This window comes from Saccopteryx bilineata, chromosome 9, assembly GCF_036850765.1.
Source record: "Saccopteryx bilineata isolate mSacBil1 chromosome 9, mSacBil1_pri_phased_curated, whole genome shotgun sequence".
Lineage (NCBI taxonomy): Eukaryota > Metazoa > Chordata > Mammalia > Chiroptera > Emballonuridae > Saccopteryx > Saccopteryx bilineata.
This window is the reverse complement of record NC_089498.1, coordinates 3,865,410-3,885,833: the sequence shown is the minus strand read 5'-3', so window position 1 is coordinate 3,885,833 and position 20,424 is coordinate 3,865,410. Positions and strand designations below refer to the sequence as shown.

General features: G+C 51.6%; 1 protein-coding gene across 1 annotated transcript in view; it reads right to left on the bottom strand.

Moving 5' to 3' along the window:
- Window positions 1-311: 311 nt before the first annotated feature.
- Window positions 312-20,424, bottom strand: part of LONP2 (lon peptidase 2, peroxisomal) — a 69,070-nt gene continuing 48,957 nt past the window's right edge. The window contains exons 12-15 of the mRNA XM_066243839.1: window positions 7,604-7,746; window positions 4,684-4,891; window positions 4,152-4,342; window positions 312-1,044 (exon numbers count right to left, since the gene is read on the bottom strand). Of these exons, the coding sequence (XP_066099936.1) occupies window positions 823-1,044; window positions 4,152-4,342; window positions 4,684-4,891; window positions 7,604-7,746 (764 nt within the window). The 3' untranslated portion in view covers window positions 312-822. The remainder of the gene's footprint in view (window positions 1,045-4,151; window positions 4,343-4,683; window positions 4,892-7,603; window positions 7,747-20,424) is intronic.

Below are 20,424 nucleotides of genomic sequence, written 5' to 3'. Positions count from 1 at the left end.
GTGTGGGGGGGTGACAAGTGGGGGGACTGTTCCGCTGGCTGGCTCAGGTGACTGGCATTTAGGCCCGGCGAGTTCCTGTGACGTGCTAACCTAGGCCGCCCTGCCCGACTTGACCCTGGGCGTGCGTGAGAGGGGACCTGGGTCGGATGTGCAGACTTCCTCATTGGGTCCCTGGAACCGAACACCTCATTTTTCAAGGACTGAGCGCCGGCTCTGTTTCCATCTTTGCCCATGTCCCCTCCTCCATGACTGTTTTCAGGATCCAACACCACCCACGGGGGAATCGCTCAGGTCATGGTCTCTACCAGCAGTTCTGTTTTTAAACTTTTTATTTACTGATTGATTTTAGAGACAGGGAATGGGAAAGAGAGATAGAAACATGGATTTGTTCCTTACTCATGATTCATTGGTTGATTCTTCTATGTGCCCTGACTGGGATCAAACCCACAACAGCTGAGGTACCAGCCATGGCCCTGCCAACCGTTCTTGACCTGGATGGCTTCTGAGGACAGGTTCCTGAGTGACAGGTTTGGGGACGTGTGTCTCTGACACACTCTCTAAGATATACAGGCTTCTGTGCTGGGGCCACATGGGAACCCGTGGCCTGTACCTTTCCAGGGACAGCACTGGTCCCACGAAAGACAGAAGAACTTAATTTTTATCAATTTATTAACGTTTCTGTAGTCACACGAGCTACCACTTGGGTGAGGCTCATGGCTGCTGGCGATTATGTTAAGAAATGAAGGGACATCTGGTCACCCCGCCGGGTTGAGACAGCCCTGTTGGTGCCCGTGGGCTCTCCACAGGGGCGGGGCTCCCAGCCTACAGCTTGCTGTTCAGGAGGCCGAGCTGGGCCCTGGCAGGGAAGCCGCCGTCGAAGGCCGCGTTGAGGACCTCGTCCAGGCAGCTGGCCAGGATGAAGCTCAGATCCTCGCGCACGTTGCCCGGGATTTCCTCCAGGTCCTTCTCGTTCCTCTGAGGAAGGATGACCTGCTTCAGCCCCGCTCTGTGTGCTGCCAGCACCTTGTCCTTGATCCCGCCCACCTGTGGGAGAGGATGTGCTGTTACTCCGCCGCGGCCACCGCCCCAGCCCACCACGTCCCCTTCGTTCCGTCACACCACGAGGTGGGAGAGCGGCTAGGAGGGGCACTAGGGAGTGCTTTCATTTCAGCTAGCCTGCTATTAAGTCCTCTAATGGTCCCGGGAAGACTGGCAGGCAGCACCTCTTCTGCCCTGAACCCTTTGTGTGCCCAGGTCCCCACTTACACTGCATTCTGTGCTCAACTCGCTGTCGGGCTCAATTTGGAGAAAGCATTATAAACACCATTCCTACACAGCTTAGGTCTGTGCCAGGATCACTGCCTTCTGCACAGGTTCAGAGCCAGGGCCTCGGTGTCTCCTGATGAAGAACCTGTCCCCAATGATCTAGGCTCTTGTGCTTTGAAAAGATGTTCAAAAAAACTGAGAAACATAGACACGGAGGCTGAATGACCTGTTACTAAACAACGAATGGGTCAACAAGGAGATCAAAGAAGAAATCGAAAGGGACCTTGAAACAAATGAAAATGAGAACCCAACGGCCCAAAACCTATGGGAGGGACACAGTGAAAACAGTCCTAAGAGGGGAATACATAGTGTTACAGGCCTGCCCCAGGAAGTAAGAGAAACTCCATCTAATTTCACTCAAACTAAAAGGAGAACAACAAAGTGAATAGGAGAAAGGAAATAGTAAAGCTTATAGCAGAAATAAAATAGTCTTAAAATAACAATGCAGGCCCTGGCAGGTTGGCTCAGTGGTAGAGCGTCAGCCTGGCGTGTGGGAGTCCCGAGTTCGATTCCCGGACAGGGCACACAGGAGGAGCGCCCATCTGCTTCTCCACCCCCCCCCCTTCCTCTCCCCCTCCCGCAGCCGATGCTCCATTAGAGCAAAGTTGGCCCGGGTGCTGAGGATGGCCCTATGGCCTCTGCCTCAGGTGCTAGAATCGCTCTGGTTGCAACAGAGCGACGCCCCAGATGGGCAGAGCATTGCCCTCTGGTGGGCGTGCCGGGTGGATCCCGGTCAGGCACATGTGGAAGTCTGACTGCCTCCCTGTTTCCAACTTCAGAAAAATACAAAAAAAAAAAAATAATAACAATGCAAAGGACCAATGAAACCAAGAGCTGGTTCTCTGGAAAGAGAAACAAGACTGACCAATGTTTAACCAGACTCATCAAGAAAAAGTTAAGTAAATCAGAAATGAAAGAGAAGTAGTAACTGACACCAAAGAAATACAAATGATTGTAAGAAAATATCATGAACAACTATATACCAATAAATAAATTTGTAGAAACACACAATCTTCCCAAACTAAATCAAGAATCAGAAAACTCCCAACAAACAAAAGTCCTGGAGCGGATGGCTTCACAGGTTGGTTTTACCCGTCAAAGAACCAACACCTGTCCTCAGACTAGTCTAAAAAGTTCTGCAGGAGGGAAGACTCCCAACCTCCTTTTCTGAGGCCAGCATTATCCTAATTCCAAACCATACAAAGAAAACTAAAGGCCAGTATCCCTGGTGAACAAAGATCATAAAAACCTCAAAGAAATATTAGCTAACTGGATCCAGCAATTTATTAAGACCATACATAACACCATGACCAAGTGGGATTTATTCTGGGGATGCAAAAAACCAACCAGAAGAATTATAAAAGGCATCGAAATTGGCAAGGAAGAAGCAAAACTTATTTGCATGATATTGTATATGAAGAACCCTAGGATTCTACCAAAAAAATCTACGAAAATTGAATTCAGTAAAGAAGCAGGATACAAAATACCCAGAAGTCAGTTGTATTTATATACATTAATAATGAACTATCAGAAAAGGAAGCAACCTCAATGTCCTGACCAGGTGATTACAGAGTGTCATCCTGACAGACCAAGGTTGCAGTTCAACCCCTGGTCAGGGCACAAACAAGAATCAATCAGTGAATACTTAAATAAGTGGAACAACAAGTTGCTGTTACTCTTTTCTCTCTCCTTTCCTCTTTCTCTCTAAAATCAATAAGCAAACATTTTAAATAAAGAAAACCCCCTTTACAATTGCATCAAAAAATACCTAGGAATAAATTTAACCAAGGATATAAAAAACCTGTCTTCAGCCAATTGGAAGACAGTGAAGGAGACACAAGTAAGTGGCTGCACTGCATTCCTGGACAGGAAGAGTTAACTCCCTTAAAATGTCCCCACTGCCCAAAGCAATCTACAGCTTCATACAGTGCCTGTCACACCAATGGTGTATTTCACAGAACTAGGACAAATATTCCAAGTCTGTGGAACCACAGAAGACCCCCGAATGCCACAGCAATCATGGAAAGAACAGAGTTGGAGGAATCATGCTACCTGATACCAAACTATATGATAAGGCCACGGTAAGCAAAACAGCATGGTACTACCGTAAAACCAGACATGCTCAGTGGAACAGAGAGCTCCCAGAAACCAACCCATGCCTCTGTGGTCAATTAATATTGACAATGGAGGCAAGAACATATAATAAAATGGGGTAAAGTCAGTCTATTCAATAGATGGTGTTGGGAAAATTGGACAGATATGTTCAAAAAAATGAAACGACCGCCATGTTACATCATACTCATGAATAAACTCACATGGATTAAAGACGTTAGATTGGGAACCATAAAAATTCTAGAATAAAATACAGGCAGCATAATTAGACACTACTTGTAGCAGTAATTTTTTCTAATATATCTCCTTGAGCAAGGGAAACAAGAAAACACATGGGGGCTGGCCTGTGGTGGTGCAGCAGGTAAGGCGCCAACCAGGCACACAGGTCTGGGTTCGAAAGCCCGGACCTGCCAGGTCAAGGCGCATAGGACAAGCAAGCAGTGAACAACTCCAGTGAAGCAGCTAGGGGTTGGCACTTCTCACTGCCCTGCCCCTTCCTCTCTGTACAATCAGTAAAGAAAATCTTAAAACAAAACATGGAAAAAACTTTTAAAAAAATCCGTTCAAAATTAAAAAATATGCATTACAGCTATACCAACTTAACTAAGGTATTCACAGGAAGAAGGCAAACCACTATTTTAAATTTAGAAATACGATTTGAAATTTAAAAGTAACAAATTAAAAGGCCAACTGAATAGGTTTCTCATACTCACTGGCAGAACGAGGCCTCGCAGTGTGATTTCTCCTGTCATGGCGACGTCGGAGCGGACCAGCCGCCCACTGAAAAGTGAGGCAAGGCAGGTTACCATGGTAACGCCTGCAGATGGTCCGTCTTTTGTGACAGCTCCAGCTGGGAAGTGCAGATGGATGTCTGTGTTGTCAAGAAGATCAAAACTTCCAGAAGCTTTAAAAAGGGAAAAAGTATTTTAATGTAGAAAACTTAAACCTGTTTCTTTTTCTCCTTAAAAAAATCAAGATAAAAAAATGAATGTTTTGGGTAAAGGACTCTTTCAAAATAATGGGTAGTATGGGCGGAGCAGGGCCTGAAAACAGCGCCGTGGAGGAGTGGCGTCTGGCGCAGGCACCTCCGGACAGCTTTGCTTGGGGGCCAGCCCTGCGTGGGGGCCGGTGTCCACGACTCCAGGAGGGCAGGGCTTTGCCTGGTGCTGGTGCAGCTGCCTGCTCAGCTTGCCTCTGTCCCCCTCACGACTTCAAGCGCCCCCTGCGCCCCGCCGCCCAGCGCACCATTTGTCAGATGGTACTTCTTGGCGTTGCTGCGGAGCCAGCTGATGGCGAGGTGGGCGGACTCCTTCATGACGTTCCCCAGCTGACCGGTCAGCGTTAACTGGCCCTCTCCGTCCATTCGACTCGCCTCTACGAACATGATCTCCCCGCCGAGGGGCGTCCACGCCAGCCCGATGGCCACGCCCGGCTGACTCAGGCGCTCGGACACCTGGAGAGGGGGAAGGCGGGCGGGTCAGGTGAGCAGCGCCCACTAACGGCGGGCCCTAGGAGCGCCTTAGCCGCACACCTGCCACTGCTCAGGGCACGGACCTTGTCTTCCCGGACTCCCTTCCTCAGGCTGTGTTTATAAACAGTCACCACAGTTTTGCTCCGGACACGCATATTAGGAAGTGTCAGTCAGCGCAGAGGCTGAGGGGACAGTGCGCATCAAAGCCCCTCCATGTTATGCCCTGCTCCTTGCCGTTGCTGCACAGAGACAGCCGCCACTTCCCGGCCCGGGGCCCGAGGCCCACCCTGCGCTGGAGGCTCTGGCCCTGTGATGAGCCCAGTAGGGGGCACACCCATGTCAGAGGGCAGTGATGGCCCTGTGGGGCCTTGGCCCGCGCTGCTGGCACCCATCAGGTCCTCAGCACACACTGAACAAGTGACACTTGAGAAGAAATGACAGCCCCTAGACTTTCCCCTTTGTAGAGAATACAGACATTTAGGCCAAAAAGGGTGCCTTGCAATACCTGGGGAACACGGCCTGTACTCCAGTATTCCTCGTCTAAGCTCGCCCTGCACAGAAGAAGACCGGCCCTGTGGGCGGGGCCCAGGGCAGAGGCCCCGCCTCCCAACAGCACAGAGGGCGTGGCCGGCTCAGGGCCGCAGCTTGGGGCCACACCTCTGTTCCAGGGTTCCAGCCCAAGTGGTTATCTAACCTTACCCTCTGCAATGGCTGTCAGTGAGGGATCACTGTGGAGGGTCACCCCTGTCCCGATACTGAGACACACAAATGGATGTCCCGCCCTCCCATCGTCCCTCCCCCCACACTGCAGTGGGTCAGAGCCTTCTGCAAAGCTGCCGCCCAGGAACCCGCCATCCTGTGGCAGGGAAGGGCGGGCAGCGGCCTGGTCCGACCCGCGGCTGACTGAGAGGACTCCAGGGAACACCGCTTTACCCACGCACCTGTGGGAGTCTCACGATCCACGTCATTGCCGAGCCTCTCCCTGTGTGTACGTGAGGCTCCCAGCACAGGGATACCCCTTGTGGACAATAGAGGGGTGTTCCGTAAGTCGTCATTTCTAAGATGCACAGTCTGGGGCAGAGGTGGTTAAGTCATATGGCCTGATGGTCAGACCACCAGAGGTAGAGACAAACCCCAGAGGAGGTGAACAGAACGTCTCCCACTCCCAGACACTAGATCCTCTCTCTGCTCTAAGATGCCACATTTAGAGGCACAGTGGCCCCTGAAGCCCACCATGCAGGCCACATACACATCACAGCTCAGCTGCTGCAAGAAAGATGAATTTCTTGTGATACCAGAGCTGTTAAGCAGTGTTTGTAAAATGTCTCATTTCTAATCTTCTGGCCCTTTCTTTGCCAAAACTGCAAGAACGCCAGCCATGTTCACCCGCTGTCCCTGTCCCTGCCCCAGAGCAGCGAGGCCAGAGACTGGGGTGCCAGAACCACAGACAAGTGCTGACCTGCGCCCACCTGGTGCTCCAGTCCGCACGCCCAAGGCCCTGCAGGAGCGGCTGCTGGGACAGCCTAGGAGAAACGCCCATCACACACGTGGGGTCAGAGCCTGTCTACATCCCTGCTTAAGAAATCCCTGGATGCTCATAACAGAAAAGCAGGTTTTGCTCAGTTTCTCGACCAAGAAGTCTCACTCCATCTCTTTCAACACTTCAACATTTAAATCCACAACTTAGGAACCACCACGTGATGCCTCTGTCTCCCCTGCTCAAGCCAGGTCTGCCGCTGGGAGCTGGTGAGCTCTACGCTGGTCACTGAGCTGCTCGCAGACCCGGCCGCTCTGACAGCCAGCTCAGAGCTTAACGCATAAAGGAGGCGGGTTTGGGGACAGTCTCTTCTCTCCCCAGTTTTGAGACTTGAAGCCACACCTACTGGCAGTGGTTTCTTGAGATCACCTGCACAGTTCATCACATGCACCTTCTGAAACCCTTTTTTCCCTAAACACCGACAAGGTGGTGACGGCAAAGCTTCTGCAGGTTAGTGCAGAAGACAGTATTTTCTAGTCACTGACCCATAAAAGCTCGTGGGGCCTCCGTGGTCACAGGCTCCAGCACCCATTGCCATCAGCCCTCGGCTCCCGGTTCCGCCTCAGGGGTGGTGTCCCGCTGGGGAGGGCAGGCGGGAGAACTGTACTCAACCCCACAGGGACTGCGGACAGCGAGACCAGAGCCCTGGCAGGGGCCGTGGTCCGCGCTGTGCTGCCCAGAGCTGTGGTGAGGCTCCCACCCCCAGGGTCCTGTCCTCATGGTCTCCTGCCTCCGCCCCCAGCCTTGGACAGCAGGGGACCCTTAGCTAAGCACGTGCAACAGGAACATGCAGTGGGGCCCAAAACAGGACTTGTTGTATGTGGAACAGCTTATTATTGCTGCGTTATTTTACTTTGCACTGTGTCACTTCCTGTGGAACAACTGTCAAGCACTCTTGCCCACCGCTGCAGACTTGCTAAGAGGCCAGTGAGGGCCAGCGAGACCGCTCTCACCTGGGCTGGCCGGCAGGGGAGGGGCACGCCACGGGGGTCTGACTCTGCAGGAGCCTCGTTATCCTATGATGTTCCACCCCACAGAGAAACACGGTTCCCTCTTAGATAAAATGCAGCCTCCCCAAACACCCACCTCCACACCTCCCTGGTCCATTGAGCAACCAGCAGAGTAAATGGAGGGGGGACCAGAACCAGGCTGCTCACCTCCATTTCATACATCGGGGGCCCCAGGATGTCCTTCAGCGCGTGGAAGTCAATCAGGATCGGCATCTCGGGCGGCAGGGCCAGGTCGGCAGTGTCACTGAGAGACTCCGCTCTCGTGTCTTCTAAGACGTGCTCTCTGCAGCCTGGGGGAGAGAGATGCACTTAGACACTCTGAGGCGCACAGTCTGAGCTCACTAGCAGCAAACCTCGCACACGCACAGTGCATGTCAGCCCCTCTGCATGTATGGAGGCGCACACATTTACTGTGTCCCTAGGACTCAGGCCCAAGAGTCAGTCCCACCAGAGCCCCCGGGGGCTGCACGCTGCCTTCTCCGCGTCACGAGTGTCGTCCACACGAAAGGGGAAGCCCCAGGAGGGAGCACCCTGCCTGCCTTCTTTCTAAACACGATGCTCTGAAGCCAGGAACAATGCCTGGCACTGTTTCAACCAACGGTCTTTAGAGGAAGGGTCGAGTGTGACAGATGACCTCGTACAATTCTCTGTTCGGTCAACCAAGCTCACACCTGTCACTCCCCTCGACAGAGGAGTCCCATCAGGTGTCCCGTTTCCTGACAGGCAACATGAACTTGAAAATGACGGGAACCCACACAAGCAATGCCTCCTCTGTACACACACAGTTCAGCGCTCAGAGGACTGTTTTCCAATGAAAGCAGGTGTGCCTGGGGGTGCCCGGGCCGGCGGGGAGGGAGCCTCGTGCTCTGTCCCTCCCCTCGCTCCTGCACCATCTCCTGATGCGCTGTCAGATACTACCTTTCACTTCCTGTTACGTACGCCCTTCCTTTGGGAAATGATTATATATTAATATACAGGTAATAATTACAGTTACCTAACACTGTATACTTAGCATATTCATTTTAGTTTTGCTATGACTCTTCATTCTGATATGAAGTTAAAAACTGTTTTTCACTAACTCCTTCCAAAACTGATGGTGTTTGGTAATATAAGACCCTAATTTTTTTTTAATTCTGAAGCTGGAAATGGGGAGAGACAGTCAGACAGACTCCTGCATGCGCCCGACCGGGATCCACCTGGCACGCCCACCAGGGGCGACGCTCTGCCCCTCCAGGGCATCGCTCTGTTGCAACCAGAGCCACTCCAGCGCCTGGGGCAGAGGCCAAGGAGCCATCCCCAGCGCCCGGGCCATCTTTGCTCCAATGGAGCCTCGGCTGCGGGAGGGGAAGAGAGAGACAGAGAGGAAGGAGAGGGGGAGGGGTGGAGAAGCAGATGGGTGCTTCTCCTGTGTGCCCGGCCGGGAATCGAACCCGGGACTTCTGCACACCAGGCTGACGCTCTACCACTGAGCCAACCAGCCAGGGCCAAGACCCTAATTTTAGACTCTATTACAGGAGACATCTGGAGCGCCCCTGAATGATGCCCGCATGCTCAGCCTTGGTGTGACCTTCAGGATGGGGTCCCCCCCACGATGGGCCTGCAGGGCTCCCCTTCAGGACTGGGTCACGGTGACACAGAAGACAAAGTGAGTGGCAGGCCATACTTCTGCCACTCGCTGACTTTTTGACCACGTACAAAGCAGGAGTCCTCCCACTACCTGTCTCTGCAGGACTGTGACGTCTTTATCATGTCACCCGATCTTTCAGAGTTTGGCTCAACCAGATTTTAGGTCTTCACTGATCTTTACAGCTCCTCAGAACACCTGTTTCACAAACTCTGCGACCACAGGGCTGCCCCGCAGCCTGTGGGCAGGGGAGAGCTGTCTGCAGCCTGTCTGAGCAATGCCCGGAGTCAAGGGGGGCAAGGCTCTCAACTGTCAGTCCAGGGACATGCAGACCTCAGCGCAGCAGCAAAAGCAGGTGTCATGGCTTCATTAGTGATGTGCAGAGGGAGACGCAGGCCCGGCTCCGGCTTCCGCACCTAGAGGGGAGGGTGCCCGGAGCTTCGGCCATGCAGGGACGGGATGTGGGCTGCTCAGCCTGCCGTGCTCCATGTCCGGCTTTTCTGAGACCAATCACTGCAGCAGGCAGATCCCACGATCACAGGAGGAAGGAAAGCCAGGTGGGTGGAAGCCAATTCACAGTTATGTAGCCAGCGTGTCAGCACAGCCAGCCCCTTTCTAGGCGGAGTGATAAACCAGAGCCCTAAGCACTGAGGGGGAGGGTGGGAGCGGTTTCCAGTGTGACTGCACCTTGTCCCATGAAAGATGACAGTTCACTCTAGGTTCCAGCCACAGCAGCTGTGCTGTGAAAAACCTAATGAACTGAGAACAGGCCCTGGCCAGCTGGCTCAGGGGACAGAGCACTGGCCCGGCATATGGAAGTCCTGGGTACGACTCCTGGTCAGGGCACACAGGAGAAGCACCCTCTGCTTCTCTACCCTTCCCCCTTTCCTTTCTATCTCTCTCTTCCCCTCCCGCAGTCAGTGGCTCAACTGGTCCGAGTGTCAGCCTCAGGCGCTGAGGATAGCTCAGTTGATTCGAGCATCAGCCCCAGACGAGGGTTGCTGGGTGGTCCCGGCTGGGATGCATGCGGGAGTATCTTAAAAAAATAAAAATAAACTTAGAACTAACCTGTGCTTCAGAACGTTCCCTCTTTAGAACCCAAGCCTGGAAAACTAAAGCCTAGGTCAGGATCCTGGGGCCCACTGTGTGCACAGCCAGGCAGCTGAGCTGGGAGGGATGCCCACGGGGCTGTGAGAGGCGGTCGGAGGAGGGGCTGGGTCCTCACAGGGCACGCACTGCGCCCGCATCACAGCCGTGAGCGGCAAACCGAGCAGCGCCCCAGAGATGCCTCGGGCCCCGGTCACAGCTGCACCCAAGCCCTGTGCAGCTTTCAGCTGCCACAGCTGGGGCCGCGCCCCACCCCCATCGGGGGGGAGCAGCACCATGGCGAGACGGAGGCGAGCCCCTGGATCCCCCGCCGGCCCTGCCCAGGCTGGAACATTCCAGCAAGATGGACCTTTCCAGGCTGGGCAAACAAAAATCCAACCTCTAAACCATCAACATCGCTTGGACTGTGTCCCATAAATCTTCCTACCGGAACTGCCACGTTTTCTTCTAGATCATTCTCTTGGGTTCTGAACAAATAGTAGTCACATGAAAAAATGATTATTTCACCAAGAAGTAAAGAAGTTAAATTAAAAGCAGAATCTCATTTTCTGGTTACCAAAATAAAGTAGCCAGTAAACAAGTTTAGGGAGTAACAGAGCAACGTTAGCGTGACAGATCTCTAACACGGGGCTTATGAAAAGACAAATCGGTCCAGTCTCTCAGGAAAGGCACCTGTCAGAACAGCAAAAGCCCCCCAGGTCGTGTCAGACCCAGGTCCGCCTCGCAGGGGCCATCCCTAAGGACACAGCCCCGTACAGGCGGCCCTGGTCCCCCGCAGCCCCCACGGCCCGGCCACGCACTCGGCTCAGGTGCAAGAGGGCAGCCGCGGCCGGAGCCGACCCAGCACCGCACTCCGCACGCGTTCCTGGTGTTAGGTCATGTGAGGAAGGTCTTTTGAAATGACATCAAACTGAGGAAAGAAGAGGTAAAGCTTCCCAGCACGAAGGAGACTGGTGGGAGGTACGTCTGTATGAGAAGGCGCACAGCGATCCCGTGTGAACCGGGCAGCTGCTCCGAGTCCCAGGACGAGGAGTCGGGAATGGCTGCCCCCTCCCTGGCTCTGGCTTCCTCACCTGCTTCCCACCGGCTTCCGGTCAGCGGGCCGGGAACTCTGTTAATAAACAAGCTTCTTGCCTCAAGAGTGCCTCTTGCAGCAAACTCTCCTGGCAGGTGGTCCACCCATGGACGGAAGCAGAGGCCAGGGACCCAGAAAAACCTCCAGAATGTGGTAGGAAAACAAGTCACTGAACCCCAGGCCCAACACTGTATCTCCACATACGCACTTAGGACAGACAGTGTCTGCGATCACTCTTTCCCGGGCGCTGCCAGCCAGAAGCACACGCTGTCCTCTCCAGCTGCCGGGAGCTGAGAACCTTCATTCAGTGGCAGGGTGACAGCAGACACCCTCCTTCCAGATGACACAATGGCACCTATTCGCACAAAGAGCAGCACTGTGCTGGCTGCAGGGGGAGGGCCAGGGAGAGCCAGGGGCACGAGAACACCGGCCAGCACACACGGGGCTAACCAGAGGCGGACCTCCCATGGAAATGAGACCGCCTCTCTGCCATCCTAAAACAATGGCCGGACACCGTTCCTGTGGAGTAGCTGGGTCTCACTCGGAGGCTGGGCACTGCTGAGGGAGGATCAGGAATTCACCAAGCATAGGACAGAGCTGCGACACAGAACATTTTAGAAGCCAGGCAGAAAGCCCAAGAGCAGGTCCAACCCCCCATTTTATACTCAGAAAAACTAAGACCAGGGAGGACACACAAGCTGCCTGAGACTGTGGCCCCCGAGACGGTAGTGTCTGGACGCGGCCTCCACCCCTCCAGGGCACCTCCCATCACTGCCCAATCGCCGGCCTAGGGAAGCCGCCCCCCACACGGGCAGCAAGCCCTGCCTTCAACGGGTGCACACACCTGGCAGTGGGGTGCTGGCAACATGGTAGTTATACGCCCAACTTCCTGAGGAAGTGAGGAACGGTTTCCACGGTAGCTGCGCCATGTGAGATTCCCACCAGCGGTGCACGGGGGTGGGGTGGGGTGGGGGGGTTCCAATTTCTCTACATCCTCACTAACACTTCTTATTTCCATTTAAAAAATCATGGCCGTTGTTCTAGGTGGGAAGTAAAACTCTTGCTGGGGTTCCAGTTTGCATTCTCTAAGGATGAGCGATGTTCACGCCTTCCCTGTGCTGCCTGGAGAAGTGCCCATTCACGTCCACTTGCTCCTGTTTGGACTAGGCTGCTGCTTGTAGGGTTAGTTGTAGGAGTTTGTTATACATTCTGGATATCGATCCCTTGTCAGATGTATGGTTCACGATTATTTTCTCCCACCTGAAGGTTATTCTTTTTTTTTTTTTTTAATTTTCTTGATAGTTTTTTGATGGGCAAAAATTTTAATTTTGATGAAACTCAATTTATCTGTTTTCTCTTGTAGCCTGTGGTGTCATATCCACGAAGTCACAGCCAAATCCAACGGCATGAAGATTTCCCTCAATGTTTTCCTCTAAGTTTTATAATTTTAGTTCTTCAGTTTAGGTCCGTGGTTGGCAAACTGTGGCTCGCGAGCCACATGCAGCTCTTTGGCCCCTTGAGTGTGGCTCTTCCACAAAATACCACGTGCGGGTGCTACCTCGATAAGGACTGTACCTACCTATATAGTTTAAGTTTAAAAAATTTGGCTCTCAAAAGAAATTTCAATCGTTGTACTGTTGCTATTTGGCTCTGTTGACTCATGAGTTTGCCGACCACTAGTTTAGGTCATTGGCCAGTTTTCACTTGACTTCTGTACCCAGTATAAGGGGAGGCATTCTTTTGCCAGTGGACGTCCAGTTTTCCAGCCCCATTTGCTAGAAAGACTTTCCTTTCCCTGTTGAATGGTCTTGGCGTTGCTGTGAGAAGTCGAGTGACTGCAGACGCAAGCCTTTTGTCCTGTGCCCTCTATACCACTGGTCTACATGTCTGTCCGAATGCCTGCACGGCACTATCTTAATCACTGTCACTTTGTACAAGGCCCAAAGCCAGGAGGTGTCTTCCATCTTGTTCTTCTTATTTGGGATTGTTGTGGCTATTTGGGACCCATTCCAATTCCTATGGATTTGAAGACGGGTTTGTCCACCTCTCTGAACAGGGTGGCTGAGTTTGGAAGAGGGGGCACTGTATCTGTAGATGTTAGCAATGCTAAGCCTTCCTATCCATGAACATGGTACCTTTCCATTTACTTTTAAAATTTCTTTCCAGCAGTGTTCTGTGGTTTTTAGAAGTCTTTCACCTCCTTGGTGAGATTTATTACGTATTTAAGTCTCTTAGACACTACTGCAATCTGAATTTCCTATTCGGATTGTTCGCTTCCCTGTTCCCTCCTCATCTGAAATGACAGAAATAGTGCCCACACTTCAAACAGTTGTCACGGGGATTGTGGGCACAGGACCGATGGGACTAACAGAGCCCAGGCTGGCCCCTCAGTTTAGACTCAGAGCCCGTCTGCCTCAGCTGAAATTCTGACTCTGACATTAATGAACTGTGAACCTTGGGGACATTATTTAACCTTCTGTGCCTTAGTTTTCTCATCTGTAAAATGGGCCCAAAAACCACCTTTCTTATAGGGTCATTAGAGGATTAAAGGAGTCAATACATGTAAAAAGCGTAGGACTGTCTAGCAGAGAGCAGGAGCTTTAGAAATGACAACTGTCCTTCCTGCCTGGGCTGGCACAATGGCCTACGATTTGGTTTCTCTGTCCAGCCTTCTTCCACCGTTGTCCTCGCTCCCTGTGAATGCGTCTAAGTCACTGCTGTCGTTATGTCGGGGCTGGACTTGAAGATCTTCCTTTGCGCTTCTCCACAAATTAAGCAAATTCTTAACTCTTCAGAATTGCACCTGGGACCCACCACAGTCTGAGGTCACCTGACGTTTCTGACGGCGATTCTGGGGTGCTGTCCAGGCTGACGGAGTGACCATCACGCGGGCCATAACCGGCATTTACGGGGCACAGTCTTGGGTAAGAAACTGGGCCCTGAGTCGTCCTCTGGAACCTAGTGGTCAGACGTGCTGACCGCCCAGTGTGCCTGCCCCGCCCCACCAGGCCTCACGCCGGACAGGTATCCACTGGTCTCCCGAGGTAAACCCTGTTTGAGTTATTAGATTTTTAATTTTAATAACATCTGTGGCCAACTGACAAATGACCAAAATACTTGAAATCATTACTTTGATTTGCCAAAAAATTACTCAGTTTTTAACAATGCTGACTTTGGCAAGTAAACAACATTCTTCATCAGTGAAAATTAATTATGTACCAAAATTATTACTAAATGATTAAAAATTTTCTTGTAAGTTGAATCCAGCCACACCGGGCCCCTGCAGAGGCTGGCTGGGCTGTGTGTGTGTGTGTGTGTGTGTGTGTGTGTGTGTGTGTGGAGTGGAGGAGGGACGTCACTAGGTGCAGTGACAGTGCCCGGGAGGCAGGCTGGGCATGTGCCCGTGAAGAATACCATGTACATCTAATTCCTCAGCACGCACGAGCAGGCTACGTGGCTCTAGCCCGTTTGGGCACGAAGAGAAAGGCTGGTATGGCTGCAGTTATAAAAACTACCAAGGTTTTTCCCCCCTAAACTGAGTCCATTTTAAAAAGTATGCTGAGCTCTGGCCCAGTAGCTCAGTTGGTTAGAGCCCTGCCCTGAAGCCCAGAGGTGGCCGGTTCGACCCCCAGTCAGGGCACATACAGGAGCAGATCAATGTTCCTGTCTCTCTCTCTCTCTCTCTCTCTCTCATCCCCTTCCTCTCTCTTTAAAAATCAATAAGTAAAAATAAAATAAAAATACTGAGCTGACATGCTGAGATTATTAGTGACTTTGTTATTTCTTATAAGATAGAAGTATGTGTGTCAGAGCGAACTGTCCATTGATACAGTGTATCTGAGAGCCTCCCCTTGGGAAAGCAGAAGGAAAAAACAAAGTATCTTAAAAACAAATCAGAAAAACCTAAATGTTTCCAACTGTATAATTTGTGCTGTCAGTTTCAGGTTAATCTTTTCCAGAAAACACTCACTCTCAGCCAGAGAAAGTGTGCTAAGTGCAACAGAAACTCAAGTTACTGGCTGGGGCGGCCAAGGCATTTGTGCCTGCATATTTTCATTCTGTTTTTAAAAGAACTAACTCTAAAGGAGAAATCTGTGGATCAAATGCCCAGAAAAACCCTCACATGAGCAAGAAAACCTTTTAAGTTCTTTCTGCCAATATTTTCTTCATTATCTTGGGGACGATAAAACAACCTTAACATTATCAAATACAATTTCTTTCAAGTTTACCTATTAAATATTTCTACTACAGAGTTACTGTTGGTAGAGGTGGAAATTACGACTGTGAACCATTTCTCAATTTTAGTAATAGTTATCTATTCATGAAAATAAAGGACATAAAAAAAGAGTTCCTGGAAAACATGTTTTCCATCTATCCATTCAAATTAATGCTGAGATGTAAACAAATGACCATTTGTCTCACTTTACTAAAAGCCACTTTAAAAACCTACAATGTCTATAAAAAAAATAAGCTTTCAATGATCACTTTAGTACCCCCACAGCCCTTTAAAAACCAGCATTTATCACACACCTAAAAATTGTTTGTTTCTATACCTCCTTCTCTCAAGGGACTAAATAAATAGTTGTTAGTTCCATCCCACCTGCTTCCCAGAATCCAATCTAGACCCTGCCATATAGTAAGCACTCAGCAAATGCTAGCTGATTCCCTGATTAAATGAATCAATACCATACAAGGGCCCAAGACATGGGATTCTGACTACCAACAAGGGAGCTTGCCCCTGTCTTCTAGTGGGATTTTTGTATTAACCAATCTCATTTCCTGTATTAGAGAAAATAGTATTGGAGAATTATTTTGATTAGCAGTTAAAATGAAGAAACGATTTGTGACTTAAAATATATTGTTTTAATATCTTGCAAAAGACTTGTTTTTTTTACAGAGACAGAGAGAGAGTCAGAGAGAGGGACAGAAAGGGACAGACAGGAACGGACAGAGATGAGAAGCATTCATCATAAATTTTTTGTTGTGGCGCTTTAGTTGTTCATTGATTGCTTTCTCATATGTACCTCGAGGGAGGAGCGGGCTCTCTCCTGGGGCACCTCCCCTGGGCACCAGGTCCCTGGTGGAGTGGCAGGACCCCTCCTCTCTACAGCAGACTGAGTGATCCCTTGCTCAAGCCAGCGAGCTTGGGCTCAACCTGGTGAGCTTTGCTCAAATCAGATGAGCCTGTGCTCAAGCTGCCGACCTCAGGGTCTGGAACCTGGGTCCTCTGTGTTCCAGTCTGACGCTGTATCCACTGTGCCACTGCCTGGTCAGGCAAAAGACTGTTTTTGATAATACATGACAAGGACGTCCAGAGGCCACTGCATCTTCCAGTCTGACTCATTAAACAGAACAGGGACTTGGCGGGGTTGACTCTTCGCTGCAGCGCAGCTCCCTCTGGTCTATGGGCAACCCTCTGCTGCAGCACGCAGTCCAGTGGGGCGCAGCCATGAGCCTGGGTACTGTCAGGGCTCACTACGGCCTGCGACAGGGGCAATGCACACCCACGTGGTGTTTTCACCTCCGCGTTAGCACACCACTTGATTTTATATGTGTGCACACCACATGCTGCGTAATATCCCTACAAATGCAAAGGATTTGGCACAAAAAGTCCTCTCTCTAGATTTATTTTTAAAAATAATCTTGGTTGGCTCCATCAGAACCCTATACACCCCTGAGTGTTGGAAGCAGCAAGCCAGACAGGTGCCTTGGAACTAAAACTCCTGGTGGCCACACCCCTCACCAGTTAAGCTCAGTTCCTTTGACCTGCAGAAGACTTTCTTTACCCGGAGCCACTAACACAATCTCGAGGAAGATAAGCGTGAACACATGAGGCGGGACTTCACTCAAGATGCAGAACTGAACTAAAACTTCTCAGCCCTCTCTGTGCAACCCGGGTCCTTAACAACAAATTAGCTTGAGTTTGATGGATCCGTGCATGTTCTACAGCACACACTTCAATGCTGGCTTAGAAAAGTCCTTCTCATAATTTAAACTAGTAAAATTCTATAGGAATAAATAGAATTTTTCAAAACTGACACTGCTCAAAGATTAGGAGTCTGCAGGCCAATTTAAATCCCGCCCCGTGAGACCATTAAACTGCGGCTTGTCACACTGTGTTCTAGACCTCTCACCACCGCTTGTCACACTGTATTCTAGACCTCTCACCACTGCTTGTCACACTGTGTTCTAGACCTCTCACCACCGCTTGTCACACAGTGTTCTAGACCTCTCACCACCGCTTGTCACACGGTGTTCTAGACCTCTCACCACTGCTTGTCACACAGTGTTCTAGACCTCTCACCACCGCTTGTCACACTGTGTTCTAGACCTCTCACCACCGCTTGTCACACTGTGTTCTAGACCTCTCGCCACCGCTTGCCACACTGTGTTCTAGACCTCTCGCCACCGCTTGTCACACTGTGTTCTAGACCTCTCGCCACCGCTTGTCACACTGTGTTCTAGACCTCTCACCCCAGACACAGGCACTTCTTCAGAAACTAAAAATCTGACTTCTGATATGATAATAATCCAAAATAAGCAGCCAGAGCATCTGGGCTGGAGTTTCTGGGCTCAGAGGCACACACTCATTGCTCTCTTACTTGTTCTAACTCTAGCCAGAAAGGAAGATAAGGCATTGCGGTTAAAATGTTTGAGAGCTTTTATATGTAGCTAGAACCAAGAAACAGACAATTACCCTTGCTTAGTTAAAAACAACTAACAGTTTTTATGTCCAAAAACAAAACAAGACCACCACCAGCAAAATCCACATTAAAAGCTGACAAATAAAGGTTATTTCAATTGTTGCCGGGGATGATTCGTTTGTTTGTTGGTCTCATTAAGTGTTTGTCCCGAGGGCTCACCAAACAGTGCCCAGCACACTTCAGTTTCCCGGTGCAGAAAGGCCCCCTCTACCCACACCCGCCTGAAGGTTTTCTTTAGGGCGCTATACAATCCGTGCCAGCGCTTGGAAAAGGGGGTGTATTAACAGAAACAAAATGTATAAAAACCTTCCTTAAGGGAAAAAAAAATCTGTGAGAGCCAGCCTTCAAGAAGACAGTCCCCACGGACCCGCCTCTGGGTGTCACAGCCTGTGCCGGGCCATCTCCCGCAGCGCCAGGCTGGTGTGGCCATCAGAACGCAGCAAAGGTGACGATCACAGAAGGGCACAGCTTCTGTCCTGGGCTCTGTTTCTCTCCGGGGAAGCCAGAGGCCAAGCGTGAGCCTCGGGAGAGGCCTGGCCGGTGGTCAGCAAGGAACTGAGGTCTGCGCAGCCAGTGGGCGGCTCAGAAGCAGGTCCCGAGCTGAGCCCTCAGCGGGCCGGCAGCTTGACTGCAACCCCACGGGGGCGAAGCAGAGCCCCCCAGCTAAGCTGTGCCCGACCCACAGACACTGTGAGGTGGTAAACACCGGTCAGTGCATTCACCTACCAGTTTAGGGCCATCTGTGACACAGCCCTGGAGAATTGCTGTAAAATCCGGAAGACAGAGACCCGCCACCAGCACACGGCTGCCCCGGGACAGGGCTCGGCAGCTCCGCGGAGCGCAGGCTGGCTTCCCGCAGACGTCCCAGACGTCCCAGTCCTTTCCGTCGCTACGAGAAATGCGCTCACGGCAGTGGAGCAGAGGGGACCAAAGCCCCCCTCCCGCGGGACAGCTTCCTGCTCTGGTTACAAGGGAGAGGAGCCGCCCTTCGAATAACCCCACGTGGCAGGCTGGGGGCCTGGGAGCACCAGGCCCTCGGGGCCTGACCTGAGTCGGGGGGGCTGCGGAGCTGCTGGGGGAGCGATCGAGCAGGAGGGACAGCACACACTCCAGCGAGGAGCGGGCTCTCTCCTGGGGCACCAGGTCCCTGCTGGAGCGGCAGGGCCCCTCCTCACCCCGCAGACCCCCGCCCTGTCAGAGTGCAGTGGGCCAGCAGGGTCAAGGCAGTGCTGGAGTCGAGTCCTTTGCTGTGACGTGTTTTTAGCCACACAGCTGTCTGGAATCTCTGCCTTCCTTCACTCCTCCGACTGACGTCACAGCCCTCCACAAGGCAGACACACCAGAGAATCAACACGTGTCAAACCGAGACCGAGACCCAAACCCAACTATGGAAATGGTGGGGGGTCAGCTGTGTGGCCCAGCAGCCCGAGGTTCAGCGGCAGCAGGGCCCGGGGACCCCAGGGGGACAGGCGTGCTTTCGCGGACGTGGAACCCTCCGGCTGCTGACGCCCAGCCCCTAGCCAACGAGCCCGCCTCCCACGTAAGGCTTCTCTCTCCCTCCGGGCTGGGGAGCGGCCCTGTCCACCGTGGTGTGTCTGCTATCGGAGTGAACAGGCAGGGCGCCGTGTGTACCGGGCACGCTATACAGGAACGCACGAATCAGGTCAGAGTCACACTGTGGCTTCTGAGAACCCCATTCTACTGCCATCTCCTGACACTCAGCGGGGTGCTGAGCGGTGGCCCCACCGGCTCGTGTGCTGCCCTATCCACCACCACTATTTGGCCGTGTCCTGGTGGTCCCAGCTAGTGCAGTGGGGAAGAAACAAGAGGTAGATGGTCAGAAAGGAAAATGTAAAAACAGACATTATTTGTATTTTTACCGACTGGTGGGTACACAGCAAACCCAAGAGCACCTGCAGTTAGGATGAATGACCCGACACAGCCCGCCAGATACCAGTCAGTGCAGCACCCCAGGTACTGGCAGCAAAATAATTAGAAAATAAATAATTAAAAATATCATTTACAATAATACATACACAAAGATCAAATAACTAGAAATATATCTAAAAAAAAAATGCCAACGCCCACCACTGAAAGCTATTTAAACACTTAAAAACAATACTTACTAAGACTTAAACAAAGCTAGTCATTAATCAGAAGACCTGGGAATATCAAACTGTCAATTTCCCCAAAACTGATTTACAGATTCAATGCAATCGCAGTCAAAGTATCAGGAGGTTTTCTTTACTGACTGGTAGAAATTGGTAAAGCGATTATCGAATCACTACAGACGCTGAAGTACCTACCACAGGCCCAGCAGCCTGCAAGAAGAACAAGGCTGTAGGACGCTCAACGCCAGATACCACGGCCCCTGGGCACAGCCACTCGGGAACTGTGGACGGGGCCGCCGTGGGAAGTTGTCCCCGGTTCCCAGGACCGCTCACCAGCGTGCGCTCGC